This window comes from Vulpes lagopus, chromosome 2 (assembly GCF_018345385.1).
Source record: "Vulpes lagopus strain Blue_001 chromosome 2, ASM1834538v1, whole genome shotgun sequence".
NCBI lineage: Eukaryota > Metazoa > Chordata > Mammalia > Carnivora > Canidae > Vulpes > Vulpes lagopus.
In genome coordinates this window covers 64,655,021-64,672,472 of record NC_054825.1, presented here as the reverse complement: position 1 = coordinate 64,672,472, position 17,452 = coordinate 64,655,021, and the positions used below count along the sequence as shown (strand labels likewise).

Genomic DNA, 17,452 nt, shown 5'->3' with positions numbered 1-17,452 from the left:
TAAGCAATCTCTGCAAAAATACCGATACAAATTAATTCATGCTATGGATTAGAAGTCTCTAATAGGTTGATGTAACCAGTAAATTGTTCAGAAAAATATACTACCAGAGGTCAAACATGCCTTTCAAACAAAAGAAAAAAAAAAATGCTTGGGACCTGAAATGACATCAGCCACTGGAACTGGAAAAGCATAGCACAACACACAGGCTAGCACAGAGGTAGTCTGATCAATTTCAAATCCTACCAAGCTTCCTTCCTAGTGCTTCTTGGAATCTATCTGTTCTTAAGTTTTCAATACAGGGTATGGGTTTATTTGGGGGTAGTAAGTCTGTCAAAATCTTGATTGCCCCTAATACTGCAGAGCATCCAATAAACACAACCACCATGGAAATAGTAGTGAGAGTACTTTGGGATATTTCTGATCAGCCCTGGTTCTCTCAAAGATATTCCCTGAGCTTATATTTTCATATATCTTGGCATATAGTCATAAACATTTCTCAATTACTGGTTCATTTAAGGAGAGTGAAGGATTTAAAGAAATATTAAGAGGCAAGAATACTGTCTAGAAAATTCCATAATCAAAAATTATTTGCCTATCTTAAATTGCTTTTCCATAAAGAGTCTTCCACTGATCAGGACTGGGAAAGTAGCACGTTAAGAGCACTTTAAAATATTCCTTTAAGTTCAAACCAGAAGACAAGTATTTACCTTCTCAATGTGTACAATATTTACCTTCTCAATGTGTACAATATTTACCTTCTCAATGTGTACAATATTTACCTTCTCAATGTGTACAATATCAACTGATCATAAACTTGACATACCTTCACATCTCCAACACTGGGGTGAGGTGGTGTTTTCATTTGAACAATAGTGTAAAGTATATCATGGATGTGATTATTTAGGTATAATACAGGATTAGCTATGACTGTTTTTGTTGAAGCAATACTTGCTGAAAGCAGAGGTAGGGTGGTAGGCAATGGAAGTGGAGACTGGAGCTGCTTCACTGTGGTCTCCTGTGGGTTACAGTAGATTATTTTTTGCAAAGTAGTTAAAATGAAAAAACTAATAGTTACATGATAAAAATACCGGTGATGAACAACTGAATAAAAGCAGTATGTACTTATTCACTCATTCTACAAAAATTTATTGAGCACCCAATCTGTACCAGTTGCTATGTGAGACACAGAAGATATAAAGATGAATTGAATGCGACACAGCTGTGCTCTCAAGCTGTTAAGCCTACTCATAATCACTAAAATTCTGATCAACAAAGACCCATGCAGAGCATAAATATCTGCCTCCTACAAGCAAAGAAGCTGGACATATTTAGGTTAGCTAATAAAAAGAGCTATTAAAATTATTAAAATAACCAAGCCTGAAAAGAAAAGTGAAGTTCATACCTGCTGGGATTCTTGTAGCAAAAATTTGAGTTCCATCCTTACTGAGGCCAGTCCACCACCCTGGGCCCCATGAAGGCTACAGTAACTAAGAAACACTCTCAGAAGATCTTGATTTTTCTGTAACCACAACTTTCGTCTTTCTGCATGTTCTCGTTTTGCCTGCAATCTCCGTCTTTCTATTTGGTGCCGCTCATAGGAACCTATGTCTGGTTTGTCCGTCATTTCTTCCTGGTCCAGAAGATCACTTTCTACCTTGGAGTATGTTTTACTGGTATACTCTTTAATAACTGATTCATGGTTACATATCTCATGCAGGGCAGCAATTTCCTTTTCAAGCCAGTTATAGAGTTGAAATCTGAGTTTTCCACCATCTACTTCATAACCTGTAGCCAATGTTCTTAGTTCTGTCATAAGGATCTTTAAACAAGCTCTGAATTTTAGTTGTTCAGCAATCACATCAACTTCAGTATCACCTTCCAGACAGTCCTCTTCCTGAGGAGTCAGTAATACATTAGGGTCTGAGGCTTTCTCATCTTGTCTATCTGTCTCCCTGGCATTTGTACTTTTCATTATTAAACCAACAGCATCTTCTTCCTCTTCTTCTAAGGCACTATCATGCTCTTCACCCCAATCAAGGTTAAGAGGTTCCTCATCAACTTTCACTATTGGCTGGCTCCAGTCAAACTGTGATGAAGTTACATTTGACCAATCAATGCCAGAACTTTTATTGTCATCACTCAGAATCTTTGATTCTGAAGGTACATCATCCATTTTTTTAGGAATTGAGTCAGGCTGACCTTGTTTTGAAGGTAAGGCTGATATTTTGGTAACTTTTGGAATTTTGGAGAGTACCTCCAAGGCTAGAACAGGGCATCCAACTTTAAAATGAGCATTTGCAGTGGTAAAGAATAATTTTCTTTCTATAAGATTAATTTTATCAACAAAGTTTTTTTCAGTTTTGAGACCTAAGGTTGCCAAAGTTCCTTCAGGGGAGGCAAGGTTTCTTCGAATAAGCAAAGGATGAGTTCGAAGGTAGTTGTAGAAACTAAACACCACTGGGTTACAAGATTTGATGATAACTATAGAAATAAAACATACAGTCACAAGATATTATGTTAATTTGCACTTATATTACAAAAGAATAAAATATGTCAAGATTTCCTCGAAATAAGAATACCCAAATATTATATGTATAATAATACACACACACATATATATATAAACATATAGATAAACATTGCTTTTATTTTTTAAATGGAAAGAAAACATCTAAAAAATGTTTAATTGGTTCCCTAAAAAGAGAGGGAAGAACAGGAATGGAGAGATCAGGAAAGAAGCTAGATCTCTCTGAAAATATCTTGGTTTTATATATTTCATTTCAAAACCATGTCAACATTTTATATAGAAAGAAAAATTAAATTTGAAAAAAAAACAACAGCAAAATTTTAAAAAGTGATTCTGTATATCAAGCTGGTAGTGTAACTACACAAAGAGGAACTATAAAGTGACTTTAAAATAAGTAATTTGGCTATACATCCTTACTGGTATATACCATAAAAAAAGTTATAAAAATAACTGCAAAAAAAAAAAGCTTAACCTGCTCTCAGTAATCATGTTGCTATGAAAAATTTTGCATCATTATTCTCAAGCGATCATTTATGTATAAAATAACAAGTAGGTTAATGCTATGAGAATTCAAGCTTTTCATTATAAGACAGAAGTATAAAATCTAAAAAGAAATCTATAATCTATATTGAATTAAAATTTTCAGTGTGAGCTCATGAATTCTCAGGTTAAAAAATACATATACATACTAGCTCCATTTATTAAAACAGCTTAGACACAATAATCAAAATCAATAGCAAATGAGGATCCCTATGCCCAGGCTGTAGTCTCTATTATTCCCACACTTAAAAGGAACCAGGATCCTTTGGAAGGATGGCCATTTCCAGCTCTGGGGCATTAAATGTACAAGATGAGCCTGAAACATCATGCCATAGCAGAAAGCAAAGAAACTATCAAGGAATAATATCAATAGGATTCAATAACTTGTAGAGGCTCCCCTGGTTAGAAATGAGATCGTCTGAGCCTCCCTAATAATAAACTACAATGGATTCAAACGCAAATCTATCTAAATCTGTGAGTTCAAATAACTCAAATGAATATAAAAGCTAATTAGTCACCTTTGTAGTATGTTAGTGAACCAAACTATTATTTTGAAAACTGGTAAAGAGAAAGAATCAAACATTTATGCTCCCTTCACTACATATACTACTGAATTTCAGAGTAATCAAACAGCTAAGGGAGACTGTACTCCTAGAGAAGAATTCCAACTCATAAAGGAAAAATAAAATGACACAATTAGAATATCGTAATTTTACAGACATTAATGAAATAAAAAATCTATGCAGTGATCACTGATGGCTGTTTATACAATAAGCAAAACAAGCAAACATTATGAGTTCCCTGATAGAAGTACTCCATATCACCATAAAATATTTCTGCCAAAAATCCAAAAAAAGTATCTAGGATATTAATTACCAATTTATAGGAAATATAGAGAACATGGGGAAAAAAACACATGAAGTGACAGAAAAGGGACACAACCAACAAATTCTATTAAGTGAGAAATCACAAAATAAACAATCTGACTTTATTTCAAAGGACAAGAAAAAGAAGGAAAAACTATGAATTAAAGTAGGCAAAAGAGGCACCTTAACTAATCATAACATATATGCCTCATTTGAATCTTGATTCAAACAAATCAATTGTATAACATTTTATGAGACAACAGGAAAATCTGAACATTGCCCATTTCATTATTAATCAAATTTTGTTACAGTGATATGTGTTACGTTTAATAGTCCTTACTTTCTGGAGATTCATTTTGAAATGTTTACAAAAGAAATAATATGCTGGAATTTGCTTCAAAATAAATCTATGATGAGAATGGTAGGAGACTGTGCACATTTTATTAAAATTACCTGGGAAACTCAGATACCTATTTTTCTTCTAATGGTTTTATTTCCTTTCCTTTAAAATTTATATTGTTTATTAAAATATTTCTTCTTTATAAAGAAGAATATAAAAATGGGTCCCTAATCTCTTTATCCATGTAAGCAAGCCTTTTTATTCTTAAAAAATTTTTTTAAAGATTATATTTTTATTTGAGAGAGAGGATATGAGAGAGGAGGGTCAGAGGAGAAGCAGACTCCCTCTGAGGGGCTCAGTCCTAGGACTCCAGGATCATGACCTGAGCCAAAGGCAGACCCTTAAGTGACTGAGCCACCCAGGTACCCCGTAAGTTTTTTTAGCATTTAAAAATAATACATGACAAAATAATTTTTTTTCAAGTTTTCATTTAATTTTGAGTTAGTTAACATATAGGGTAATATTAGTTTCAGGAGTAGCATTCAGTGATTTAGCCCTTACATATAACACCCAGTGTTTATCACAAGTGCCCTCCAAGTATTAATACTCATCATCCAATTACAACTACAGAAAGCACAAAATACAAAGTAAAAGCATGGATCTCCCCACACCTATTCCCCAAAAGTAACCAGTAATCAGTATTCAGGTTTTTTTTTAAAATTATTATTTATTTATTTATTTATTTATTTATTTATTTATTTATTTATTTATTTTAGAGAAAGCAATAAAAAGCAGAAGTGGGGTTGGGGTAAAAGAGGGAGAGAATTTTAAGCAGTTTCCATACCCAGTACCGAGTCTGGCACCGGGCTCAATCTCACCACCTTGAGAGCACAACCTGAGCCAAAATCAAGAGTTGGAGGCTTAACTGACTGGGCCACCAGGTGCCCCAGTACTCAGTTTCTTTTGATTTGTTCCAGCAAACAGCAAAGGGAGAGGAAGAGGGAAACTAGATGCAGTATGTACATGCAAACACATTTGCAACATGCACATGTAAATAAAAAGCAACAAGAATGTGCTCTTTCACACTGTTCTGCATCTTTTTGCTTCACTTAATAATACAGCATATATTAATACATTGATCTACCTCATTTTCTAATGGCACACTATTTCTGTGGTATGGATATACGATAATTCATTTAACTATTCTACTGACACTTAAAATGTTCCATTTTTAAAAAAGTATTGCAGAGTACTAATAAATGTCCTCCAGCTGCTTTTAAAAAATCTAAATTATTTGGGATAACTAGAAGTAAAGAAAGCTTATCACACAAGAATAAAAAAGTTCATGCACAAAACCAATATGTGAACAGCCAAAATTCCTACTTTAAAAAAAAAAAAGAAAACTGGCTGTATAATTATATGGAAAGAGCTATACAATGTGTAAAAATTATTTATGCCTCAACTTAATATAATTGTTTTTAGTTTTGTATTTTTTTTCTAAATAAACATAAGTTTAGAAACAGTCTTCTTTTGGGATGCCTGGGTGGCCCAGCGGTTGAGCGTTTGCCTTTGGCTCAGGGTATGATCCTGGATTCCCGGGATCGAGTCCCATGGCAGGCTCCTTACACGGAGCCTGCTTCTCCTCCCTCTGCCTGTATTTCTGCCTCATTCTGTGTGTCTCTCATGAATAAATAAGTAAATAATATTTAAAAAAGAAAAAAGAAAGAAAGAAAGAAAGAAAAGAAAAGAAAAGAAAAGAAAAGAAAAGAGAAAAGAAAAGAAAAGAAAAGAAACAGGCTTCTTTTAAAAAAGAAAAAGAGGGGCACCTGGCTGGCTCAGTTGATGGACCATTTGACTCTTCTGACCTTACGGTTGTACATTTGAGGCCCACATTGGGTGTAGAGATTACTTAAAAATAAAATCTAAAAAAAAAAGGGGGGGGAGGGGGTACCTGGGTGGCTCATTCAGTTATGCAGTTGCCTTCAGCTCACCTCATGATATCAGGGTCTTAGGGCTGAGCCCCACATTAGGCTTCCTGCTCAGCAGGGAGTCTGCTTCTCCCTTTCCCTCTCTCTCTCCCTCTGCCTCACCCCACTGCTCATTCTCTCTCTCTCAAATAAATAAAAATCTTTAAAAATAAAAAAAAATAATTAAAAAGAGAAAGCCACAATGTCCTACCTTGATGTTCATCATCATCCTTTGGTGTTTGTTCCAATAACGTGTCCAAAGCTCGGGTATAGTCTTTCATTACCCAATAGGCAAGACTACGCAGGAAAGGATCAGGATGTAATCTTTTGCAATCGAAACCTAAGCCATCCTTTTGACAACCCAAAATCTTCTCATTTAGGATGGATATATAAGTGGATGAAGTCTCAAATTCAGATTCATATAAACGAGCAATAACCATGGCTAGCTGAATATCTTCCATTTTTTCAAGACATACCTATAAATTCAAATATTAATACTTATTTAATAATAACTACTTAGATATATGAAATATTCCACTAATACCCTGAAATCTACCATTTATATTCTCCTAGTGGTGGGAGGGGTCCAGAGGTTGAGACAGTAAAAGGCAGTTAAATGACTGCTTGATATGAGATTAAGGAATAGCAAGAAGAAAAGAAACTAGAACTTAGCAGCTTCTAGCCTAGAAAGATCATTTTTAAAATAAGCATAAGACAAATATCAGCATCATTTCAGATTTGTCAATTTAAATTAAATATACTTACAACATTTGAATTTATATATACATCAGTTCCTCTTAATTTCAAAATACATTTCCACATAAATACAATTGCTACCATTTTAAAAGGACATTCTAATTACAAAACAAATAACATGAAATAAAGCAACATATTCTTTATTCTCTGTGAGTTTATATTCTAATTTAATTACTTATATAGAGTATTTGAGATCATTCAGGCAACATAAATATCTCTCAATCACTATTTCTCTTCTCCTGATTATCTTTAGGTTAAAATTCCCATGTCAAAATTATAAATATTTGTTAATTTAAAAAATCATACACCAGAGATAATTTTGAAATATGACTACTCCTAAATATAGAGAACTTCTCTTCATTGAATACTTCCTATTTCTTCTATAACATATTATTTCCAATTATTTCTTATTTTTCCTTCACCTGTTTGGATTGTTCATAATGACAATAACTATCCTAGGAGGAAGGTCTCATAACAGCAACATTCATAATTTCTCTCTTAATCGTATATATCAAAAAAATGCAAAGTCTTACCTCTTTCATTCATTTTCAAATACCTAGGACAACTACATTACAAACAGTACAAATAGCAATTCCAGTTCCTTATCTATGAATTTCATTTGGGAAAAAAAAAGAACTTAAAAGTAGCTGCCTATCTACCCCAAAGGAGGAGGTTGTGACCTATGCAGACTTGAAATAGCTTAGAATCATAAATAGCTAGGAAGAAAGTATTCATAAACCATTTTTTGCCATTTTTTCATGCATATACACTTGAAGCGTACCATATTCCCTATATAAAATTTTTGGTTTATGTTTCACACTTGAATTGATTTATAATTTTGCTTGTTACTATACCACTGTTTAAGTTTGGTGACCTCTGTAGTTACCAGACAGAAAATTACAGTCTACTCTACAACCTTTTCAGGGTTTCAATCTCCTACAAATATCTCACAACATGTTTTCTTTATTCATACCTCTATGGCATCTTTCAATGAGCCGGCTAACAAGAAAAAGGCAGCAGATTGTTCAAAGCGTTGTTTTCCAAGTAAAGAGAAAGCATTTTTCAAAGCAGCTTTACGCCATCTATCTTCATTAAAGTTGTGGCTGAAAAATGTTGTCATCTTTTCATCATGCTGGGACCTGGGAACGAGAACACAAGTATCAGCGGTTAAAGGAAATCTAAAATATTTTGAATCCTTTGCACAATATGTGAAAATAACCCCAAACATCCATCAAAAACAGCAACTTCAGTAATAGGCGTCTGTTACCAAGCTTCACTTCTAATAAGGAAAGCTCAAAATCCTTATATACACATAAACAGTACACAGGAGCATTGTGTACTTTTCAAAATGCTTTTATCAACTTTTTTTTAACAATACTTCACCCTTTATGTTAAGCTGAACCAATTTATGCCCAGTTTTTTGCAGATAAAGGAACCAAGATACAAAAAAGTAAGCTGATCTGGTCAAGCTCATATATCTAAGTACTTTCAAAAGTATTAGCATCAGAGATTTGCAGTACAATCTTCATTTCATTAAATCATGTATAATGTTGAGGCAATTTACCTAAACAGACCCCATACCACTGCTTTCTTCTTCATGGAAAGGTAGAATAATGCAGCATCCAAGGCATCATTGTTCCTTTGAAAAGAAGCCTTGGCAACCTAAATGGTAAATAAAATGTTCTATTAAGTTGACTATTTTATAAAAGAATTACAACCAATTAACCAACAATTACTGGTTCCCTGCTCTTATCTTACATGACTGATTGGAACCATGGAGATTGAAAAAAGTTTGCTATATTCCACAATCTCCAGTAGCTTATGATATATACTCTGAGAGACAACCATTTGTATGTAATTTTAATAAAAATAATAATAGCAACTAGCATTTACGGATTACTTACCATGTACCAAGCACCAATCTAACTGCCTTTTATTTATCTTACTTAAACGACCACAATTCATGAGAATTATCCTTATTTTTATATAGGCCACAATGGAGACACAGAGAGGTTAAATGAATTGCCTAAGGCTACACAGTAAAAAGTGTGGAAAAGGGATTAGAATCCCAGTGGTAATAAAACTATCTACCCTAGGAAACAACAAAAAAAAGGCAGAATATTCAATAGATATGATCTTCTTCATGAAAATTAAATGTTACATTTCTTAATGTTTTATAAAAGCCAAAATGCTAATAACTTCTACAGGCTATGCAATTTCACAATTTAAGCTCCTTCAACTCATATTGATACAGACACCTGTGAATATCAACTATAACACACACACTTAAAAAATTACAGACAAAAATAAGTGTTCCACTGTTTTTTAAAAAAATTCTTTGCTGGTATTTTTCCAATCAAATTTTAATGATTCTAAAAGACTGACACCTTCTTTCTGGCATGTAATTAAAATACAGAAGGCTGAAACTCCATTATTTTGAAGAGCTTACATATTTCATTTCTTAGAAATTCCATGAGAAAGTGTCTAAGTGAGCACATGACTGATATACTCTCCTTGGGAGCTTATAACCAAAACTGCCGAATTCATGCTGAACCAATCAACTCAGTGTTAAGTTTAAGAATTAAGCCAGTAACATTACTGTATATATAATTATATTGTTTTGAACACAATTACCATACAGACCATATCTAAGTTTTTCAAAGACACTTAAATAACTTCTGGAAATCACTAAGTTGAGAGATATAATAATAAGAAACAACAATTAGCTCACAGTGACTCATAGTAAAGAAACTACCAAGGCATGGGAGAAGGAGAAATTGAGTCACAAAAATGCTGTATTCTCAATACTTGTTTATCTTATTTCTCTTCTACGTTTTTGGTATTTTTTTCTGCCTTCAGTCATTTAACTTAGTATTCGGATGTTTAATAATTTTAATTCTGATGTTTAATAATTTTAGAGAAATTTTTGTTCATTTTTAGCTAAGGATTTATAATATATATCTTAAGGCAAAAAATTATTGTAACTCTGATGCGATTTTAAGAGATAATCTCTTGTGGAAATAAATCGTATGTAACATATCAGAAATAATTATATGACACAACCAACTGTTGATGGAATTAAAAAGATCTTTGTAGACATCTGAAACATTTCAAAGATGTCCTCTTTCTCATTGCTTTAGAATATAAAAAATTTAATGTATTGTGTTATATACATGCTGTAACAATTAACTTGCCCTACATACCAGAAACTACATTACTTGGTTGGTGTGAGAATAAATTCCTTCTTACATTTGTGCCTATTTTCAAGACAGAAATACTGGTATCTTATTGTCAATTTTACATGTAACAAGAAAATGGCACTTCTGTGCTTACATTTCAAAACTGATCTGAGGGCCATGATGAACACCAGAATCTCAGGATGCTAACTGAGATGAAGACAGCACATCTCTAATCACCCTCAATTTACCAAATGAAAATGGGCCTGAGGGAATATGCACTTTAAATAAAGTTTGCCAGGTGATTCTTTGGACACACTAAAATTTGATGACGACTACTGTAGAGAAATGAATTCCTCTTGGGAGAAATAAATCTATACTTCACAAATGTAGTATCATTAATTGTACCTGGGGGAATTTCAATGAACTCCTACAAGTAAACAACAAATGAGAATTTCACCTTTCTAACCCCCGTAGAGTAGAAAGGGCACAGACTCAGTCTAATACTTAAAAATGCCAGGAGCGTGTGGGTTACTTAACCTCTCTAGATCTAGTCCAACATGTGGAAATGGAGATGCTAACACAGGGTCAGATTATATGAAATAATCTATGAAAAGCAACCAGCACCAACCTGGCACACAGTAGGTGCTCAGTAACAGTCTGTTACTGCAACACTGAAAGAGCTTTCAGCTTCCACTAACAAATTATTGGACAAATTTTTTTCTAAAGGGAATCTACCAGAAAATGGATTCCAAAAGCCTGTCTTAAAAAAATTTATAGCATGTTTAATTTGCTGCCACAGATATATTCCTCAAGTGCACACAAACAAAACCTTTTATTGAATGGTATTTTAAGTATGCAAAGGAAGTTTGCTATTTATTAATGTAGCCACACAGAGAATCCTTTATATAAAAAGAGTTTTTATATCTATAGTGTACATATCTGAAAAGAACTGAAGTTTCTTTTCTAAATTTAGATTTCTGTGTTTTCTTTTGTAAATATTATTATTGAAGTATAGTTGACATCCAATGTTTTTTTCTTAATTTTTAAATTTAATTTTTATTTAAATTCAATTTGTCAACACACAGTGTAACACCTAGTGCTCATCCCATCAAGGGCCCTCCTTAGTGCCCATCACCCAGTTACCCCATCCTCCCACCCAACATTCAATGTTAAAATATAGTTTTGGATGTATAACAGCGATTTGACAATACCATACATTATGCAGCACTCACCACAGTAAGTGCAGTTGCCATCTGTCACAGTACAATGTTATTACAACTTTACTGACTACATTCCCTGTGTTGTACTTTTCATATCCATGACATACTGCCAGTTATTTAAAAAAAAAGAACTCTGAATTTTCTCAACCAAGACATACCTCAACTGATAGCAGAAAACATGCAATTCTATAAATATTATAAACTCAGTATGTATGGTAAAAGGCAACTGATATACTACAGAAACATTTCATAAAGGTCAAGTTTTTGGAATCTCAAAAACTTTTTATTTAAGAAATTCTCAAGATCTCAAGATGTACAAACTAATTCCCTACAACAGATTTTCTGGAAGACAGTATCTTTTATCCTTTAAGATTTTTAAAAAGATTTTATTTATTTATTCATGAGAGACACAGAGAGAGAGGCAGAGACACAGGCAGAGGGAGAAGCAGGCTCTATGCAGGGAGCCCGACGTGGGACCCGATCCCGGGACTCCAGGATCATGCCCTGAGCTGAAGGCAGATGCTCAACTGCTGAGCCACCCAAGTGTCCCACCAAAATTTTTTTTAACTTAAGCATCCAATGAAGTAAAGTTACCTTTTCAATGCATCTTCGAAGAGTGTTAATATTCCTGACCCACCAACCTATTCCCATAGCTCTTAACTCAGACCACTGAGGGTCCCCTCTCTGAATGGCCGGAATCATATTAATCAGTTCCTCCTCAGCCTCAGAATGAAAAGCCCAGGCAAAGTGGCAGGTAGACACACCTAAATTAGAAATACAAAATAATAACCTTCAGAACTATATCAAAAAAGAACAAAAAACAATTTTTCACACAGTCATGTATTTATTCACTCTGGGAAGAATTTCCAAGCAGGAAAAAAAAAAAAAAAGTAAAAGGAAGTCTTTCCTCACTCAGTTTTACACTACACGCTTCTAAACACATGGAGCAATAGCAGAATATACAAAACCAAAAACCTCTTTTTTCCAAAACATTTGCTTTTTTCTCTGCAAAAACATAGGCACTAAAACTTAACCACTGGAAAGATATTTGGACATCGGGTCATTTATACATACACACACACGTACACGCACCACACTTATCAACAGTGAAAGCTCCGGTCAAGTCAAAATATCTCGGCCTGTGTCCTTGGGAGTTTTTTCAGTTTCTTCACAGCAAGCCCCTTGCTTGCAGACCATATTCCTTAGCACCGACTACTGGAAACTGCGCCACTTAACCAAACAGCCAATGAACTACGTATTTCACAGTGAAGTCTAACCTGCAGTAAAGTTGCAGGGAATAGCAGGGAACACATTTCTCTGCCTCCGGCATCTTGGTTAAAAGTAGTTTAAAGCTGCCTAACACTGGTGATATATGGCAAACTCTTTTTGCCCTGGTAGAAGACTGACAGGGCTCTAGGCCGCTTTTAGAGGCAACACTATCAGATGTGGGAGTACGAGGGAGTTTATCAGCAGCAGCTGAACTTCTAATAACACTTCGTTCCACTTAGAGCAGGTGAAGAGGAAACAAGGAAAATGACACACTGGTGACACATAGGGGGAATGCCAGGAAGAACCAGAGGAGCCTAGGAAAGAGGCCAAACTGGTCAACATAGACATCTATATGGACCTATTTTGGACCTCATGTCTGAAGTCAATGATGTACTGTACATTACAGTACAGGCTTCTCAATGCTCTAAGACCATCAATATTACTACATACGATTTTTTTCATTAACAACTACTATATAGACTTCCAATACAGTTTCAAGCTTAACCATTACTGCTTTACAACAGTTCCTTTAGAAAGTATAAAAGGAAAACTTATTATGACTATTTTGAGTAATAATCTTAAATCTTTTAAATTTCCTATGCTAACATTTATATACAACTGTGCTTGAAATCACAGCACAAAAAAATTAGTGCAACAAGCCTTGACTGCCACCAAAAATTTAGGGGGAAATGGTCAAGATTTAATAACATCAATTTGTAGTTTTTCGGAACCTAAAAGGCAGACTAATTTTCTCACTTTTTAAATCTTTGCCCAATTTAAGAAATAATCACTATATCAAACTACCGACACTTTGCTTTATAAGTTGCTATTTCACAGCAATACACACAGAATAACTTTGCTAACTGCAAATTTATCATATAAAGAATAATGTAAAATATATTACACTTCATACCCTTAAGTGGAATGGGATTGATTAAACTTTTAGTATGATTAAGTGGGAACAATAAACACACAGGTTGTCAGGGGAATTAGGTTCAGAAGGCAAGATTAAAAGCACAGTGAATATATGTGGAAGCCTAACTATTTATTTTAATACAAGCATTGTATCATAAGTCATATACTCACAAGTAAAGCTGTTGTTTGAGGAATATCTGTCATATAGTAATCCAGTAGATTTGCATACTTGTAGCACACTGCCACACACCCTGATTTGAGATACAAGGATTTATATCAGCCCCCTATTTTACAGGTTAAAAAATCAAAACTTCAGAGTTTAAGGTGACTTGCCCCATATCCTATACCAAGAAAAGATATTAAGAAGAAAAAGAACAGGGGCACCAACACGTAGTTAGTTATTTATCAATTTATTTTTTCTCTACCAATAACAACTATTCTTTGTTTTTCTCTGTTCTTAACCTTTCTACCTATATACTGGCTACTTAACTTTCCCTGAAAACTGTTCCTATAATACCAATCACGTCTTATGTCCAGTGTTTTACCTGTATCAAAGGGAAAAATGGAATTCTCAATTCCTCAATGGTCATTAAGTGATTCAGCACTATCATTTAAAACTAAAATATAAAAGAACTGTTGAGATACCACTTTTTAAACCTAATCGAATGGCACAGATTGTTTAAAATGATAATATCAAAAAAATTAAATAAAAAACAATACAGTGATAGTATCAAGTGTCAACAGTGGGTTAAATTTTGGAATCATCAAACACTGCTTCTGGGAATATAATGGAAGACAGTGTTTCTGTCTGGGGCAATACCTATCAAGAGTTAAGAAATGTCACTCTTAAATACAGAGAACTGGTGGTTGCCAGAGGGGAGGTGGGCAGGCAGATGGGTGAAACAGAACAGGATTTAAGAGTATGCTTATCTTGATGAACACTGAAAAGTATATGGAATTGATGAATCATCATATTGTATACCTGAAACTAACACTGTATATTAATTATACTTGAATAAAAAAAAACACTAAGGTACAGTTACATTCAGAATTTAGAATATCGGCCTGGCAATACTGTAAACTGTTGACTGAAACATTAAAAATAAAAACAACCACCTTAAAAAAAAGAGTTAAGAATTTTCAAGCCCTCGGATTCCACTGTTGGAAAGTAACACGAGGAAATAATCAGATATATACATAAATATCTATATGCAAAGTAATATTCATCACAGTGATCATTCATATAGAAAAGAAAACCAGCAAAATCTGTTTCAAAATTAAAGGACTGGATAGATGAAGCACAGTTTAGAAACACAATGGAATATCAGACAGCTATTTAGAATTACATGAGGGTAAAGGGTAAGTGTTATGGGTAAGACCAAGAAATTATAGAGCCTGGTATTCTAGTTCCTACAATACTAAAGCATTATTTATAGGACTGCATCCAGGATGCTGGTTTCAAAAGGAATATAGTCTAATAAAAACTGCACTGGGCTGGGATTCTAGCTCCGAACTCTATAAGTAGCCCTATATCTTGGCAGGTCACTTTATAGTTTTTTTAATCTGTCAATTAGGGGGCTGACATAAATCCTTACATCTCAAATCAGGGTATGTGACAGTGTACTACAAGTATGCAAATCTACTGCATTACTATCGGGCAGATATTCCTGAAACATCAGCTTTCCTTGTGAGTATATGACTTATAACAAAATGCTTATATTAAAATAAACATAAATAATAATACATAGGGCAAAAATCACACAATTTTTAAAGAAAATATATCAGTTGTCAAAGAAATTCAGGGCCACTTTTTTAAAAAAGATTTTATTTATTTATTTATGAGAGACACAGAGAGAGAGGGAGAGAGAGAAAGAGGCAGAGACACAGGCAAAGGAAGAAGCAGGCTCCATGCAGGGAGTCCTATGTGGGACTCGATCCCAGGACTCCAGGATCACGTCTTGGGCTGAAGGCAGGTCAACCACTGAGCCACCCAGGAGTCCCTTATGGCCTTAGGCATACCAGGTTTACTACTAAGCTACTTTGACTTTAGTGAGTAAGTCTGAGAAACTGAGATAGAAGAGCAAAAGTTGCAGAACAGAGCTGAAAGAGGCACAGAAAAAGGGTAAGTGGGTACTATGTGACTAAAAGATCTTAAGGATGTATGCATATAATGACTTGGCTAATTCTTATACACAAATATAAATACAAGTATTCCACTACAATATGAAATAAAAGTTGTGGAAAGGTCCAAACAAGGAGTTAAATACCTTGATGAAGTAGCTGCACTCGGTATAAAGGAGGCAACGATGTCAAAAGGCACGTGTGCAAACGCATAGCTAGCAAGTATCTCAAACCACACTCGTCTAATGTGTCCCTTCCTATAAAGCAAATAGAAAATATGTTTCAGGAAAACTGTCACAAACCAGTAAATAATTAGGAAATAAGCATTAAATTCAATAATAACGATTTACACAAGATATATGTTTGAGTGTATCCCTTTGCTAACAGTCAAATATCTTTATAAGAAATACATCTTTACAAAAGGTATTTGTAAATACAAAAACTCTCAAATGAAAAAATGACTGGGGAAAATATAATTCCCTATTAGTATAGGTAATAACAGTACTTACAGCTATTCATAATAAATGAAATCTTGAAATCCAATAAAAAATATATTAACTATAGTAAGCTAGGTACAATTTTAAGAAGCATTTCCCACATAAAGTTGGATGAGATTGAAAAGATAGGAATTACATATCTAAAATGAAATCATTATTTATTATCACTGTTAATTAAAAAGCTAATATTTTCTAGTCTGGTTAGCTCAATTGAAATATAGTACTATGAAAGATTTAAAATTCAATTCCCTAGGCTAGTTTTACAAAGCTAAGGTTGAACCTTAACCTGATTTCACAAACTTAACTCCTATTTAAAAGTTGCACAAAGGTATGAAGTGTGAGGAGTTTCATTAAAATTATAGACACTGTTGGAGAAGCAACACAAAAGTTATGTCCAGCACCCAGTCCAGTAACTGCCACTTGGGAAGTACTAAGAATGTTAAATCAAATAATATTTTCTAGAAGAATATAAAATGTTTTAAAATCTCAAAGTTTAAGTTCCAGCTCTACTTCCCATTAGCTATCTTTGTTCATCCACCCATTCATTTATTTATTCAACAAATCAAGTACCTACTACAGGAAAGGCACAGTGTAGGTGCTGGGGATTTGACAGTGAATAAGACAAAATCTCTCCTCTCATGGTGCTTTCATTTTAGGAGACAAAAACAAAAAACAATGTATCTGGCAGAAAGTAATGCTATGGAGAGAAATAAAAAGTAGGCTTGACAGAAAGGGAGTACTAGAACAAGGGGATTCTATTTTATATAGTATACCCAGGGAAGAACTTTCCAAGACAATGATGTCTCAGCAGAAACTTGAGGAGGTGAGGGAATGAGCCAGGCATAAACTTGGAAAAAGCTTTCCACACTGAGAACACAAAATATGCAAAGGCCTTGAGACTGGAATGTGTTTAGTGTCTTCCTGGGACAGCAAGGAGGCCAATGGAGTAGAATGAAAATGAACACAGATCACACAGGGCCTTGTGGACCTCCGTAAGGATCTGGCTTTTATTCTAAAGTGAGATAGCAAGCCACTGGTATATGCTGAGCAGAGAAGAGATTAAATGTTTTTAATCACTGGTTCCTATGTAGACAACAGACTGAGGTAACAAGAATGAAGCAGTTTTGGGAGACTTCTTCAATAACCAGGCAGGAGGTAACAGTGACTTGGACTAGAGTGGTAGTAAGAAAAGTAGTGAGAAATGACTGGATCCTAGATATATGAGAATTGGTAGCAGTTGTCACAAAACTGGATA

General features: G+C 34.2%; 1 protein-coding gene across 4 annotated transcripts in view; it reads right to left on the bottom strand.

Annotated features, from left to right (window-relative positions):
* The window catches only part of DMXL2 (Dmx like 2), a 157,326-nt gene that overhangs the window by 27,228 nt on the left and 112,646 nt on the right, over window positions 1–17,452 (bottom strand). For all 4 annotated transcript variants that reach the window (XM_041743964.1, XM_041743966.1, XM_041743965.1 and 1 more), the window contains exons 19-25: window positions 15,847–15,957; window positions 11,990–12,159; window positions 8,561–8,658; window positions 7,970–8,135; window positions 6,452–6,716; window positions 1,403–2,481; window positions 824–1,015 (exon numbers count right to left, since the gene is read on the bottom strand). In XM_041743964.1, coding sequence (XP_041599898.1) covers window positions 824–1,015; window positions 1,403–2,481; window positions 6,452–6,716; window positions 7,970–8,135; window positions 8,561–8,658; window positions 11,990–12,159; window positions 15,847–15,957 — 2,081 coding nt within the window. The remainder of the gene's footprint in view (window positions 1–823; window positions 1,016–1,402; window positions 2,482–6,451; window positions 6,717–7,969; window positions 8,136–8,560; window positions 8,659–11,989; window positions 12,160–15,846; window positions 15,958–17,452) is intronic.